The sequence below is a fragment of the Gobio gobio genome (assembly GCF_949357685.1).
Source record: "Gobio gobio genome assembly, chromosome: 7".
In the NCBI taxonomy this organism is placed as follows: domain Eukaryota; kingdom Metazoa; phylum Chordata; class Actinopteri; order Cypriniformes; family Gobionidae; genus Gobio; species Gobio gobio.
The window spans coordinates 28,718,556-28,734,624 of NC_137103.1; the positions used below are offsets into that span (position 1 = coordinate 28,718,556).

The window sequence follows — 16,069 nt, forward strand, 5'->3', positions numbered from 1 at the left end:
ATTGTTTATGCTGAAATATAATAAAATAATGGTTTGTATTATTAAAAACATCTATCGCGTGTCGTTATGTGTAGTGAGTTGGCTCGCGTGATTTTAGTTTTGTGCTTCAGAACTTCCGTCAAGGAAGCAGCAGTGAGCATCGATGCACCCTGGTTTTCACAGTGCATTGTGGGACTTTTTAGGGAGCGAATGTTTCTGTGCACTGGAAGGATTCTGCGATTGAGACAGCCCTTAAAATGACCGACTCCCTGACTAGTGCTCTGACTACTGAACTAGAGAGCTGATTGAGACGCACCCCAAGTCAAGACTAAGACCATTGTGGGTTGAAACCAAGACTTTGAGGGGCTGAGACCAAGACAAAACGAAGGCAGGCGAGACCTAGTCAAGACCAAGACCAGCTCTCCTTAAATTCAATTCAAATAAAGATCCACATGTACTGCCTGAGAGTTGTCTTATATTTAATCACTAGATACAATTTGAATAATAAGACACTATATAGAGCTCTCACCAATCAAATGAAATCATTATCAACAAAATTCATCTTTGCACTGCAGAGGTGGCACAGGAGTTGCATCTAAATTGGTATATCTGCATAAATAATCTTGAGATTATAAAAATGACTGTTTGTATAAAATCACGTCGTTCTCATATTTGCGAAAACCGCTCTCTTGCTCTTGTGATATTGCTTAATTATATCTTAAAAAGTGAAAGTGACGTGACGTGACGTGAAGGCCAAATATTCTAACCCATACTCTGAATTTGTTCTCTGCATTTAACCCATCCAAGTTAGCGCACACTTATTAAGAGACACTTCTGTCTTACGAGTCTGACTCTCTAACCGTTAGACCACGACTGCCCTTATGTTATAATATAAAAACAAGCTCTCATACAGTTACTTTTTTTGCAATGATATATTCAATTTTGTAGCCATTTGTATTAACTTTGGTGACATTGTTCATCTCTGACCCAGCACAACAGTAACAGAAGAAATCAAATCAGAAATAAGTTCATGATTGCATTTGAAGCAGGAAATTTTACATCGAATCACACATGATTTTACCAAAAATATATTGGATGATGCACCAGCAATTTAATGTTATACACGCAGTTGTGGCTGGTTTTGAAATAAAATCCTAAGGAGTCTGAGACGGAGACGAGACCAAAAAAAATTTCAAAAAATTGTCTCGCGACTACAACTCTAGTATATATACTATAATATTTTAGTAAAGTTGATAGTTGAGAACTTGCATGGAAAATTTGCACTTCTAAAAATGTATTTACAGTGAACTAGTCTAGTAAATGTATTACTTCATATTAACCAATGACCACTCTGATCTCTAGAAGACAGCATTGGCATCTGCCATTGAAATCCTTTGTAATTAAAACTATTAACAAGAAACTGTTTAGGATGCTGAAACAAAGTCATTCGTTTAAAGCAGCACATCATTACCACTGGTTTATAGGATTTATTTAACAGTCACCATTTTTTCTCATTTGCAAGGCTAGACGAAACTCATTTTCCTGTAAAAGCCCCCTGAATACAAAGGCAATTAATTCCATGCATCATAAAAGACTGTGACAGCATCAGTCTGGTTAATACTGATTTAAGTATTGTAACCATAAGGCTTCTATTGATATGCATTGTGTTTATACTGGAAGGTCTGCTTACACGTGTTGTTTCTGGTATTACATGCTACCTGTTATTACCTAAATGATACCTAGTATACTTATAAATGCTTGTCTTTTGGACTATAAAAATGCATTACAAATGTATGTCATGATACAACTCAGGGGACCTTTTTCCAACATCAAACCATCACTACAAATCTTCATCTCTTTTTCAGATGGAAGACACACAGATGGCATCCATGTACTCTCGTCCCAGATTCTGTCCAGCAGGGAATGACGGGAGCGAGTGAATCGTGTGGTAAAGGATTAGAGATGCGAGGTAAGAGAAGTGTGCTTCATGTAAAAGAGTAGATTCTCATGGTACGCAACATAGCCGCCTGATGTTGGTCTGCCTTTGAGCTATATGCATCGCTCTGCACATATATGAATGTGTTCATTGCTTTGAGCTCTGCTTTGTTCATTGGCACTGTACAGTGAGTGAAATGTTGATGCAGCATGCCGCAACTCCCGGTGTGATTATGACAGAATGGAAGTGAAAGCTGTCAAACATCATAGGCAATGTAAAAGGAAGAGTCTGCCTTCGGGGCACAAATGCTTTAAAAAACATACCCAAACTTTATGATTTACAGAGCTGTTCTGTATATTTCTGATGTTGGTAAACATATTTAAACATATTCTGTCTTGAAATATTAACATATTCTGACCTTTTTGTGTGAATGTCATATTATTCCAGATAGTGATTCTATTATTTTGAGTATAGTACAGTTTCTGATGAAGTATTTTGTCATCACAGGCAAATGTGTGATCTCTGTGTGAATGTCGAAACCTATTCAAATAATACTGTATTTTAACTAATTTTTGTAATACAATATAAATATTCATCACATATTATTGATGAAAATAGTTATGTTTATATATTGCTAAACATGACATTAGTGTCCATTCACATAATGAGAAATATAACACATTTTTGATTTGTATGAAAATAGATGTATTCATAGTTAAATGTATATGTTTATTTGATAATGACATATTGTAGTTATTATAAAGTGTTAACGTAAAAGAGTATGATAACCCAAAATTGTAAGCCTATCAAAATAATTTGACTCATAAATGGATTTTTCAAATATCTTCAGTAATATTCAAACACATTTGCATGGAAACCTTGAATTTGTTGAGATCAAATTAAAATAAATGATTGTATCCAGAAGTTATTACTTTTAGACACAATGTAGTGTGACATTTTACTGACCTTCCGAGGTTTATCAGAATATCATATTTGTACAATGGAAGAAAGCTGACATTTTTGTGCCGAGTCAAAGGTCAGTATTATTCCAGATATTGAGTGCATTCATTAAAATTAATGAGGCCATTCATTAGGAATAATAAGTCTGTGTAAATGTTATCCTGAAATGGAAGATTCAAATAGGGACTAGCAAGTAGCCGCTATAGTGCGAGTGCCCCCGCAGCAAGGTTAGGGTACGGATTACATGAAGATGGACTGCAGAGAGCACTTGCCTGTGTGCAGATTCAATTTCATGGTTTATTTAAAACGGCACTTGACATAGTGTTGACCTCCCCTTGGATCTCACTGCATGAAGGCATGAATTAAACTAAACAATAAATCTTGGCTAATTTACGAATGTTCACCGATTCGTTTCTGCTTTTTATTCCACAAGAACTAACAGCGAGTACCGCCACCGCAACTGCACTAAGCTCTTGTTTTACCGTTGTGTAGTGATTACAAATTACGCAGGTTGTTTATGTACACGGATGATTTATTGTTGTATTTTAGGCAAGCATCCCCGGCTGATGTAATTTGATTTTTCTCAGCGTACTCAGGTGGAGTGGTGGCTAGAGACAGGCACACAGACGCTCTCCGACACACAGATGCAAATGAGCCAGCCGCAGAGTTCCTGCTGTGTTTGAGAACACTTGCTCCATCAGCATCTTCCAAAATAAATAACAGGGCTTGAAGGCAATGCAGTAAATTAAACTAAATGAACCTGAAAGACAGACACCTCTGCAAAACTAACGCGAACCTCACACATATTGTGCTTCCTCAGACAGATTTGCAGCGACAGAGCGACCAGAAGTCATTCATTTTCAGTGAGAGTTAGACGTGAGGTGATAAGAGTGACTGTGTCTGTTAGTGACCATGTGAGCTCCACTGTCTGCACTCACATTGGTAGTCTGGCCTGATCTCATTAGTATTCCTGTGTTTGTTTGTTTGTTTGTTTGTTTGTTTGAGAGTATGGGTGTATTGACACTCAGCATCTATAGCATAAAAATATTTACGTATGCAACATAAATACTTTAGAAAATTAAGCTACCATTCAAAAGTTTGTTGTCAAAAAGATACAATACATTTATGTATAAAAAATATCATGGTTTCCACAAAAACATGAGGCAGCACAACTGTTTTCAACATTGAAAATAATAAGAAATGATTAGGAAATGAGTATATTAAGAATGATTTCTGAAGAAATGGAAAACCGTTCTTTTAAATTGTAATATTTCACAATATTACTGTTTTTACTGTATTTTGTATGTAATCTTACTGACCCCAAAGTTTTGAACGGTTAAATTGATATGTTGGAGCCCCTAACCCTACTCCTACCCTAAACCAAACCACCACTCGACAATATGATTAATGTATATAGTCACCATAATTTTTGTTGCAATATACCATTATATAAAGTAAAATGAAGCAAGTTGAATACAGCACCAGAAATCACACCAAATATTATCAGTTAAAATGTCAAATTAATCAAATGCGTTAAATAAATGAAGCCATTGAACATGTTTCATTAATATTTAATTAAATTAGTAGTATACTAGTCAATGTCCTATGGACCTAAAAAGATTTGTAAGCATGAATATGTAAGATGTATAATGCCAATGTCAATAAGTCTTTATAGACAGATACCTTTCACTAGTGAGATCACGCTGGTGGTTGCATTATATCACTGCTTGTTTGTATAAAGTTAAACTCTACACACCTTTGTACCCAGGGCCAATGGCCAGAAACTTAAGAAAATGCACCAGCCAAAACTTTGTGACACTTTTGTGTTTGCAACCGACTATGTTTACTTGGATACTCGTCATAATTTTGAGTGAATTTGCTGGCCAAACTGGCGATATATTCGCATTTGTTAACTGTAGGCCCTATTTGTACCTGTTTGTATCACTGTCATTCATATTACCTTAAATCACCAACTCTCATTGAAAGTGAATGACTGAATTCCAGTGTAGACAGGTTAAGGAACGCCTTACTTTAGCAACCAACAGTACAACAAATGCTCCTGTCATGGTCCATGAAACTGTCTGCACATGGCATAAATCTGTATCAGGTTGTATTTTGCATTACAGCAAGTGAATGACTATTTTTGGTTCTGCTATGGTAAATTTTAGCTGACAGAAATTTCCGCCACATATTCTTTGTAAATTGTTTTAGGGTGAATTTTTGCTGCCAGTATTCAACGCTTTGTCGTTTACAAGCTTTTGTTTCCTGAGAGGGTTTTTTGTCTAATTTTGCATGTTTTGAGCAACTCGCTGCAGTCTTTGGTGTCCACTGAATCACGCCAGGGGTATTTAAAAAGGCACATATATTGATTATACCACACATACTAATCTTTCTCTCACATTATGGATTAAAATGTCTCAGTTAATCAGTTCCCATTATTATGGGGTGGATGTGGAACTGTCTTAGTATTGTGCAGAGCTTCAGTAGTCATTTAATTGGGCTTAGATTCCCACATATTGAAACCTTCATTTTAGGAGCACATGAAAGTCTTACTCTAATGAAAAGAGTCGTCTTCTGGGTTTTTTGTGCACTCGGCCTGTGCTGTTAATGAGTACTGAGGAGCTTAGCTGGCATGTCTGACAGAGTCTTTTTTTAGGTTCTAAAAGTTATCTGCCATGTCCTTTCGAGTAGTCAGCAAACATTGTCACCTTTGTAAGTGGCTGCATTATTAAGTTGATCCCTGTCATGAGCCGAGATAAGAATAAAATGTTAACAATAGGGAGAGGAGATAAATTGAAAGCGAGTGGTATAGGGATTGAGGAGAGAGGGGAAATAATTGTGCTAAAAATGGGCAGCCTGGGCGCTCCCATCAGAATGTCACTACTGTCAACCTTTCTGTCTCTGGGATACTGCGGGAACCGGGAATGAGTGTGAGAAAGAAAAGGAAGCTAGTAGAGACAGAGTAGGCAGGAGAAACCCTGGGAGACATGTCATCTCATCTCAAAACGTACAAAAATGCTCAGAATGACTATTCAATTTTGTTAACAAAACATATCATTTCAGGCTCTCTTGATTCTGATTGGCCAAATACACTCACCTAAAGGATTATTAGGAACACCATACTAATACTTTGTATGACCCCCTTTCGCCTTCAGAACTGCCTTAATTCTACGTGGCATTGATTCAACAAGGTGCTGAAAGCATTCTTTAGAAATGTTGGCCCATATTGATAGGATAGCATCTTGCAGTTGATGGAGATTTGTGGGATGCACATCCATGGCACGAAGCTCCCGTTCCACCACATCCCAAAGATGCTCTATTGGGTTGAGATCTGGTGACTGTGGGGGCCATTTTAGTACAGTGAACTCATTGTCATGTTCAAGAAACCAATTTGAAATTATTTGCTTTGTGACATGGTGCATTATCCTGCCAGAAGTAGCCATCAGAGGATGGGTACATGGTGGTCATAAAGGGATGGACATGGTCAGAAACAATGCTCAGGTAGGCCGTGGCATTTAAACGATGCCCAATTGGCACTAAGGGGCCTAAAGTGTGCCAAGAAAACATCCACCACACCATTACACCACCACCACCAGCCTGCACAGTGGTAACAAGGCATGATGGATCCATGTTCTCATTCTGTTTACGCCAAATTCTGACTCTACCATCTGAATGTCTCAACAGAAATCGAGACTCATCAGACCAGGAAACATTTTTCCAGTCTTCAACTGTCCAATTTTGGTGAGCTCGTGCAAATTGTAGCCTCTTTTTCCTATTTGTAGTGGAGATGAGTGCTACCCGGTGGGGTCTTCTGCTGTTGTAGCCCATCCGCCTCAAGGTTGTGGCTTCACAAATGCTTTGCTGCATACCTCGGTTGTTACGAGTGGTTATTTCAGTCAGAGTTGCTCTTCTATCAGCTTGAATAAGTCGGCCCATTCTCCTCTGACCTCTAGCATCAACAGTCCTGACACCCACAGGACTGCCGCATACTAGATGTTTTTCCCTTTTCACACCATTCTTTGTAAACCCTAGAAATGTTTGTGCGTGAAAATCCCAGTAACTGAGCAGATTGTGAAATACTCAGACCGGCCCGTCTGGCACCAACAACCAAGCCACGCTCAAAATAGCTTAAATCACCTTTCTTCACCATTCTGACATTCTGACAACCAGGACCACACCCCTAAATGCATTGAAGCAACTACCATGTGATTGGTTGATTAGATAATTGCATTAATGAGAAATTGAACAGGTGTTCCTAATAATCCTTTAGGTGAGTGTAGATCTGTATAATGAACACTAAATTGTATAATTGATTGATGACTTTTGCATAAATTGCATTTATTTGATCAACAAATACAGAAAATTAGTAATACAGTGCAACTTTATTTAATTGTTTTCTGTTTTATGCATTTTAAAATGTTATCTATTCCTGTGATAGCAAAGCTGAATTTTCAGTCTTCATCACATGATCCATCAGAAATCATTCCAAAATACTGATTTGATGCTCAAGAAACATTATTATTATTATTATTATTATCAATGTTGAAAACATTTGTGCTGTTTAATATTTTTGTGAAAATTGTGATCCTTTTTTTCAGGATTCTTTGATGAATAGAAAGTTCAAATGAACAGCATTTCTTTGAAATAAGAGTCTTTTACTGTCATATTTGAGCAATTTAATTAATGCATCCTTGCTAAACAAAAGTATTATTTTCTTTAAAAAAAAAAACCTTTGAACAATAATATATTTAAATACTTATTTTAATCTGTTTATGACTCTTCATTATCCCATATAATTATATAATCCATATATTATATATATATGCATATACCATTGAGCTTACAAGAAGTTGGAGAGTGTGAAAAAATAAAATGGCTTTGTCTTTCATTTTCACACAAAAGCAAACTATGATGTATTCTTAAAACACTATCCCATGTCTATATACTATCTCCACCCACGTTACTCTGAAGTTGAGAGAGCAAATGCTTTGGTCAAAGAGCAACATTTGAAATTCAAATAGGAATCAATAAGATGTGTTAAAGGCATATGTGTACATGCATGCCTGTTCAAAGACATCAGAGGGTCACTTTCTGAGATAACAGCATCACATTGCCCTAGGGAAGGGGACGTCCATGCAGACTAGATGTTATTTTGACACTTTGGTCTTTGTTCTATGTTCTAAACTCAGTTGTTCCCTCCCTTCGGTTTAGAGCCTGTTCGACAGATCTGCAAGGTTTGAAATTTTATGTCCTACAAATCTAAATCGATACAGTATTAATTATCAATGTGGCACACGCAGTGGAGAACGAACACCTACTAAACATTGGAAAAACAAATAAACTCTGGTGTAGCTGTAGCTGAAAGGGCAAAATTCCATCTGAGCGCACAATAAAGTGCAAGTGTAAATGTTTCAGTGAAGAAAATCTTTGAAAAAGACAAAATAAAATGGTATTTACTGGAGATATCACTTATGTATTTATTTAGTCGTTCTTATTTTTTGTGCTTTTTTGCTTGGTTTAAATCTTTTTCTTATGTAGTTATCCTTTGTAAAGTTAAGATAGCGCAAGAAAAAGGATATACGTGTTGTTTTCGTTTACCCTTACAAAAAGTACTGTGGTGGTACAATAATACAGTCATGGTATCAGACAGTAAAATATGGTACTCCAAAGTACTTCAAAGAATGCCATGACACATGTATAATGGTATTGCCAGAGACCACACCCAAGATAACATGGGATACAATGTATTTAGTAGGTTTTCAAAATCACAAAAATGCTACCACATTCAGTGTGGTTGCCTGTGGCTCATCCAGCTATAGACTGATATACAGTTCTTCTATCTTGGAAATGGAAAGTTTTAATTAGAAGAGAGAAACATTTAATTGGGAAATTTCAATTGGGCAGTTTAGTGACAATGTTTACCTTTATTTTGTCCTTTTAATCCTTGCAGGATGTAGAGTTGCTACCCTCAGTTTTCATGTTTTTCATTCACACACACACTTGTATAATTTAGATTCTAGGACAGTATGTTAGTTAAAGGTAGGGTTAGCGATTTCTGGTAACCGATGTAGAAATTTTAAATCACCAAAACAAACACACCCCTACGCCTAAAGGGTCTCGCCCCTATTTTGATAGCTCCGCCCCACACATACGTACGCAACTCAGGCAACGACTATGGCGGAATCTGCTGTGCCAGCCGTCCAAGGGTATCATGTTGAATGTTCAATGAAAAAGTCAAACACAGTTCTCATGAACAACTCGATGGCACGAGCATGAGTGTCCAACTAACAAATATATTACAATTATGATAAGATTAGAGGGTTATATCGATCACTAAAAGAGGAAACAAACATTTATTAGGAGTATATTATCGTACTTTTCGGACACACTTTGGGAGTTGACGCTTGAAACAGACAGTTGTGGAGGTTTAGACACTCCAGACTTATAGGGTGTGGAAATGTATGGGTCTTTATCATAGCTGAAGTGAACGACAATATGATTGCAAATGAACAAACAAGCGAACATGACACACAAGCATATTCAAACAAAAGCCAGCATGTATTAGTTCTGTGAAACAAAACAAGACCAATGTTACTCGCCTATCGAGAAGAAATAAAGCAACCTCGGCGTGTCTGATTGCAGGGCTTAGCGCTCCTTGAGTTCTCTCCAGTGCTGGAAAGCTGATCCGATATTTAAACGGGTCCTACTTCTTGCCTGATCGTAAGCCTTCTTTTGTTTCACAGACATTTTCCACTTTTGTTTTTTATCTGCCATGTCTCTCTTTCTGCTCGGCTAATGTCCGTCCTGTGTGCCATATCTTTTGAATAATGATGTGCACTGAGCGATCTCTTCTCCCCGTCATTAGTATACACGCCCCTTACTGCTGATTGGCTACAAGTTTGTTTTGGTACTCGGCCCGAGACACTTTTCTAAAGCATTTTTGAAATATCACTTACCCCACCTTTAAAAAAAAAATCTTGAGCACCAAACCAGCATATTAGAATGATTTCTGTAGGATCATCTGACACTGAAGACTGGAGTAATGATGCTGAAAATTCAGCTTTGCCATCACAGGAATAAAAATATAAAATAATAAAATATATTTAAATAGAAAACAGTTACCTTAAATATTTCACATTGTTACTGTGTTTACTAATCTTTTCTTCAAATAAATGCAGCCTTGGTGTGCATAAGACTTCCTTTCAGAAATGTTGGCAAGGCTACAGTTAATCTAATGAACTATATAATAATTATAATTGAATATTTTTTTTCCGATATTGCTGCCACTGTTCTATAAAAGCATTTTTTTAATTTAATTTGTTTCGATATTAAAGCTTGCCTGTTGTTTTTTTTTCCGTTCTTTAATAATACTGTGTAAACGATGTGAACCAATTATAAGCTCTGCCATATATTTTGAAAAGTTCCCTTCAAGTGTCATTGTTATAGCTGTGTTAACTGTGCTCCCTTGAAAAGCCTCTGCTGAGTGGAAACCAGCCATGCTGTAGAGGACAGTGTCAAAACATGTCATCATGTGAGGCAGAGTGGCAAATTTAAGTCAGTGAGGGAAAAGTCCTCGGCACAATCTCTGCTGTCTGCAAGGAATACATCACTGTGTGGGTGGAATGGATGCAGTGTGCTGAAAAGGTAACAGGCTGCTTCGCATTTGCCAAGCATATCATTTATCGTCCTTCAGTGGTGGTGATGCAGAGGAGGACTATTTTCATGTGAGAGGATCTGAAATCTGCGCTGTAGGAGAAAGAGTTATGGGGGAAAGTTAATGGCTTTTAGTCTCCGTACCATGTGCAGTTCGGCTGCAAATACATTTCCATGAATTTGCTTCCACGTCAATGCCTGAAGAACTGTCATGTCGCATATTTTCTGTCCATAGACGAGGCTGATTGGATTGGTGTTGACTGAAGTGTAGAATAACTTATGAGCAATGTTTATCACATTTATTTAAGTGGCATAAATGACTGTTGTATTAAAGCTGTGTTTGATCGTGTGCCCTCTCAGGAGTGAGCTGTGTGGATGAGTATGATGAGATGGCAGCCGTGTCAGAGTGTCTCCGGTGGGCCGGGCCAATGCCGTCACGCTTCAGGAGCTGCTGGGTGCCATGCAGGGATGACTGCACCTTCAGTTCCTGGTCTAAATTCTCTGAATGCTCTGGATGTGGGAGCCAGCTTACCCGCAAACGCACCCTAACAGGTGAGATACATTCAGACAACATCTCAGGGCGATTCACAAAGTTGTGAATATCCAGCATTTACAGTGCCCTCCACTAATATTGGCCCTCTTGGTAAATATGAGCAAAAGTGGCTGTGAAAATAAATCTGCATTGTTTATCCTTTTGTTCTTTCATTCCAAACATTCTAAAACCTTTCATTGAAGTAAAACAGATGAAAGCGGGGGAAAATCCCATTATGAAATAAATGGCCACAATTATTGCTACCCAATTATTGCAATGCCCTTTTCCCAAGATAACAGCTCTGAGTCGTCTTCTATAATGCCTGATCAGTTTGAAAAAGCACCTAACAAGAAATCAGAGACCATTCCTCCATACAGAATCTCTCCAGATCCTTCAGATTCCCAGATCCTTGTTGGCGCTTCTTCTCTTCAGTTCACCCCACTCATTTTCTACAGGGTTCAGGTCAGGGGATTGGGACAACCATGGCAGAAGCTTCATTTTGTGCTCAGTGACACATTTTTGTGTTGATTTTCATGTTTGGTTTGGACCATTGTCGTGATGGAAGATCCAGCCACGGCCCATTATAAGATTACTAGCAGGGGCCACCAGGTTTTGATTTTTTTATCTGTTTATACCATGTATCTGAACAAGATGTCAAGAACCTCCAACAAAAAAAAAGATCCAGCAGTATATTTAACCATGGGCATGGAGTACTTTTTAGACACATGTCCTCTTCCAGGCAGATTTGTAACATCTTTATTTGATTGGAACTTCTTAATTATTGCCCTGATGGTGAAAATGTTTTTTTTAAAGGGATAGTTCACCCAAAAATGAAAATTAGCCCATAATTTAATAACCTTCAAGTCATCCTAGGTGTATATGACATTCTTCTTTCAGATAAATAAAACCTGAGTTATATTACAAAAGTCCTGGCTAATCCAAGCATTAGAATTGGATTCATAGTTGCTCTGTTTTTGAAGTCTATAAAAAAGTGCATCTGCCCATCAAATAACGTGCTCCACGCGGCTCTGGGGTGTTAATAAAGGCCTTCTGCAGCGAATCGTTTCGTTTGTGTAAGAAAAATATCCATATTTAAAATTTTATCAAGTAAAGTTTCGGCCGACCGCCTTCCCTGTTCAATTTATGGAAAAATTGTTGAAAGTTCCCCTGCCGATCAAAAGACTAACGCAACCAGGTACGCTCGACAATTAGCTTGGACTTTTGTAATATCAATATAAAAACTCTGATTTTATTCGTCTGAAAGAAGAATGTCAGATACACCTAGAATGACTTGAGGGTGAGTAAATTATGGGATAATTTTCATTTTTGGGTGAACTATCCCTTTAATGCTTTAGCTATTTTCTTACAGCCCGTTTCTATTTTGTGAAACTCAACAATATTTTGCTTCACATCAGAACTATTTTTTTTTAGTTTTTTTCAGGAAGTCGTGGCTGGACAATTTCATGCTTCTAAATCACCCTGGTGTGCAAAAAACAAAACAAAAAAAAGTAATTATGAATGGGAATATACTTCAGGGATATTTTACTCATAAGACTTTCTAGGGGTGGCATTAATTGTGGCCAACATGTATTCGAGAAAAACATTTGTTTCATATTGTGAGTACACCCCCCCCCCCCCCACACACACACACACACACACACACTTTAAATTGTTTTTCTTCAATGAAAGGTTAGAATTTTGTGAAAGGATAAACAATGCAGATTTATTTTCACAGCCGCCTTTGCTCATATTAACCAAGGGTGCCAATATTAGTGGAGGTGTTGTGTATTATGCCACCCCCAAATGTTATGCGCTAATTACACTAATGAGAAAATGCTATGAGGCTTGTAACCAAAGGGTTTCAGGTTTGTGCAATAACCATTCTACCCTTTAGCAAGCTGCTTTTTAAAACAAACTAATTACAAACTACCCTTTCTAATATAAAATGCCTTAACAGTTTATTAGATTTATATACATCAAATATATTATGGTGCTTTATAAAGCTTCTTTACCTTTTGTCGAGCTTAAAGGTGCAGTGTGTAAATGTTAGTGGCATCTAGTGGTGAGGTTGTGAATTGCAGTCATCCACCGCTTACTTATCCCTTTCGAAGCACATAAGCCGCGTTTCCACAGCAGGAACTTTCCCCAGGAACTAGGAACTTTGGGGTGGTACTCGGTGTGTTTCGACCGCAGGAACCAGGGTCTAAATGAAGTTCCGGGTAAATATTTCCCCCTCCGAACGGCCCTGCTCCCGAGGTCGTACTTTTTCAAAGTCCGGGAACTTTCGGGGTTGGGACTTGGGCGCTGAACATGCTGATTGGTTGAGCTCACACAGCATTTTATTTCAACCAGCATTTTAAAAAGTCTTTTGAGAGGATCGTTCTGCGTTCAGCAAATATCAGCCTTGCTCTTTCTGTCTGATGGCACGCGTTCGTCTCAGCCATCTCACGGTCAATGTCCGTAATAGCTGATAATAACAGATAATTAAAAATAATTATAAATCAAGCTTTACGAGCTTTCAGAATACGCTTTAGTATCAGTGCTCGTCTCTTTTCCGCCGATTTGTTAATGACCTCTTTAGTAAACCAATACATAACCAGCAAAAGCAGCGCTGCTTGAATCTCCTCTATACTTGTTATTGTTGCAGACAGTGTCGCACAAAAATTATTACTGTCCGTCGGTGACTGGGAGGAGCAGTCGCGCTGCGCGCAGTCCTACATCACCGGACTAATTCGCCTAATCTTCTCTGTACTTTAGACCGCAGTGGAAACGCAGACAGTCCCAGGTCTGGGGAAAAAAGTTCCTGGTACAAATTGTTCTGGGTAATTTCGGTGGAAACGGGGCTATAGAGAAGCTACGGTGGACGACACGCAGGACAAAAATGTCTTCGTTGGAGAGAGCAGAGTGTGACTAGCGCTCTGTAGAGAAGTTTGTCCGTTTAGGGCTACTGTAGAAACATGACGGCGCAAAATGGCGATTTCGCTGTAAGGAGACCCGTGAAATGGCTCAATTTAAGGCAGTGGTTTTCAAACTTTTTTAAGAGCGACCCTCTTTTAAAAATGTTTTTTTTATTATTATTATTGTGGCGACTCATATATAGCCCTTCAACCATTTACATTCAAACAAGTCAAGACAAGCATAAGAATACTTATATACAATGGGCGATTTGACTGTATTATTAAACCACTAGATGGCACAAAAATTCAGCTCAGCACTTTTCCACACAACCGCTTTTGATTTCCTTGGCGCGTTTTCAATGCAAAGTTGATTCTGCACTAATTTGATCTAGCTATATATGGGACGCTAATTAACTGGTTAACCGTTAACCAACAATAATTTTAACCAATTAATCATTTGCTGCATGCTTAAAAATATACTATATATTTACACTCACCTAAAGAATTACTAGGAACACCATACTAATACTGTGTTTGACCCCCTTTCGCCTTCAGAACTGCCTTAATTCTACGTGGCATTGATTCAACAAGGTGCTGAAAGCATTCTTTAGAAATGTTGGCCCATATTGATAGGATAGCATCTTGCAGTTGATGGAGATTTGTGGGATGCACATCCAGGGCACGAAGCTCCCGTTCCACCACATCCCAAAGATGCTCTATTGGGTTGAGATCTGGTGACTGTGGGGGCCATTTTAGTACAGTGAACTCATTGTCATTTTCAAGAAACCAATTTGAAATTATTTGCTTTGTGACATGGTGCATTATCCTGCTGGAAGTAGCCATCAGAGGATGGGTACATGGTGGTCATAAAGGGATGGACATGGTCAGAAACAATGCTCAGGTAGGCCGTGGCATTTAAACGATGCCCAATTGGCACTAAGGGGTCTAACGTGTGCCAAGAAAACATCCCCCACACCATTACACCACCACCACCAGCCTGCACAGTGGTAACAAGGCATGATGGATCCATGTTCTCATTCTGTTTACGCCAAATTCTGACTTTACCATCTGAATGTCTCAACAGAAATCGAGACTCATCAGACCAGGCAACATTTTTCCAGTCTTCAACTGTCCAATTTTGGTGAGCTCGTGCAAATTGTAGCCTCTTTTTCCTATTTGTAGTGGAGATGAGTGGTACCCGTTGGGGTCTTCTGCTGTTGTAGCCCATCCGCCTCAATGTTGTGCGTGTTGTGGCTTCACAAATGCTTTGCATACCTCGCTTGTTACGAGTGGTTATTTCAGTCAAAGTTGCTCTTCTGTCAGCTTGAATCAGTCGGCCCATTCTCCTCTGACCTCTAGCATCAACAAGGCATTTTCGCCCACAGGATTGCCGCATACAGGATGTTTTTCCCTTTTCACACCATTCTTTGTAAACCCTGGAAATGGTTGTGCGTGAAAATCCCAGTAACTGAGCAGAATAAATACTCAGACCGGCCCGTCTGGCACCAACAACCATGCCACGCTCAAAATTGCTTAAATCACCTTTCTTTCCCATTCTGACATTCAGTTTGGAGTTCAGGAGATTGTCTTGACCAGGACCACACCCCTAAATGCATTGAAGCAACTGCCATATGATTGGTTGATTAGATAATTGCATTAATGAGAAATTGAACAGGTGTTCCTAATAATCCTTTAGGTGAGTGTATGTTTTTGAGAGATAACAAAAAACGGGCAAGTCGCATTTTATTGCATTCAGAAAAAATACTGGTAAATAAAGCGAAATGTTATAATGTACTACAAACATTATAAACACTACAAACACAGCTATAGGCTATTTTAGTTCCCCTCACTCCACAACAAATCCTTTCATTTTAACGGTATTCAGAACAGAACAAGTATGAAAAAAATATAAGTAGGCTAACTATAAACAAGCCAAAATGAAATAATTTAATGAGAAACTGAAAGTAACCAGCGTTAGGCTCACGTAGCTTAACTATCTCATTCGAATCCAAATGTTTCCATATTCGTGATGTATTTGGATGCTAAACCATTATGTATTATACTTCACCCGCGTCCCAATATAGACAGAAAAAATCATCCTCTTCACATGTG

General features: G+C 38.3%; 1 protein-coding gene across 1 annotated transcript in view; it reads left to right on the plus strand.

Moving 5' to 3' along the window:
- The window catches only part of thsd7ba (thrombospondin, type I, domain containing 7Ba), a gene marked incomplete at its 5' end in the record, with an annotated part of 214,769 nt that overhangs the window by 128,004 nt on the left and 70,696 nt on the right, over positions 1-16,069 (plus strand). Inside the window, 2 exons of the mRNA XM_079822385.1 lie at positions 1,845-1,948; positions 10,889-11,080. Coding sequence (XP_079678511.1) covers positions 1,845-1,948; positions 10,889-11,080 — 296 coding nt within the window. The remainder of the gene's footprint in view (positions 1-1,844; positions 1,949-10,888; positions 11,081-16,069) is intronic.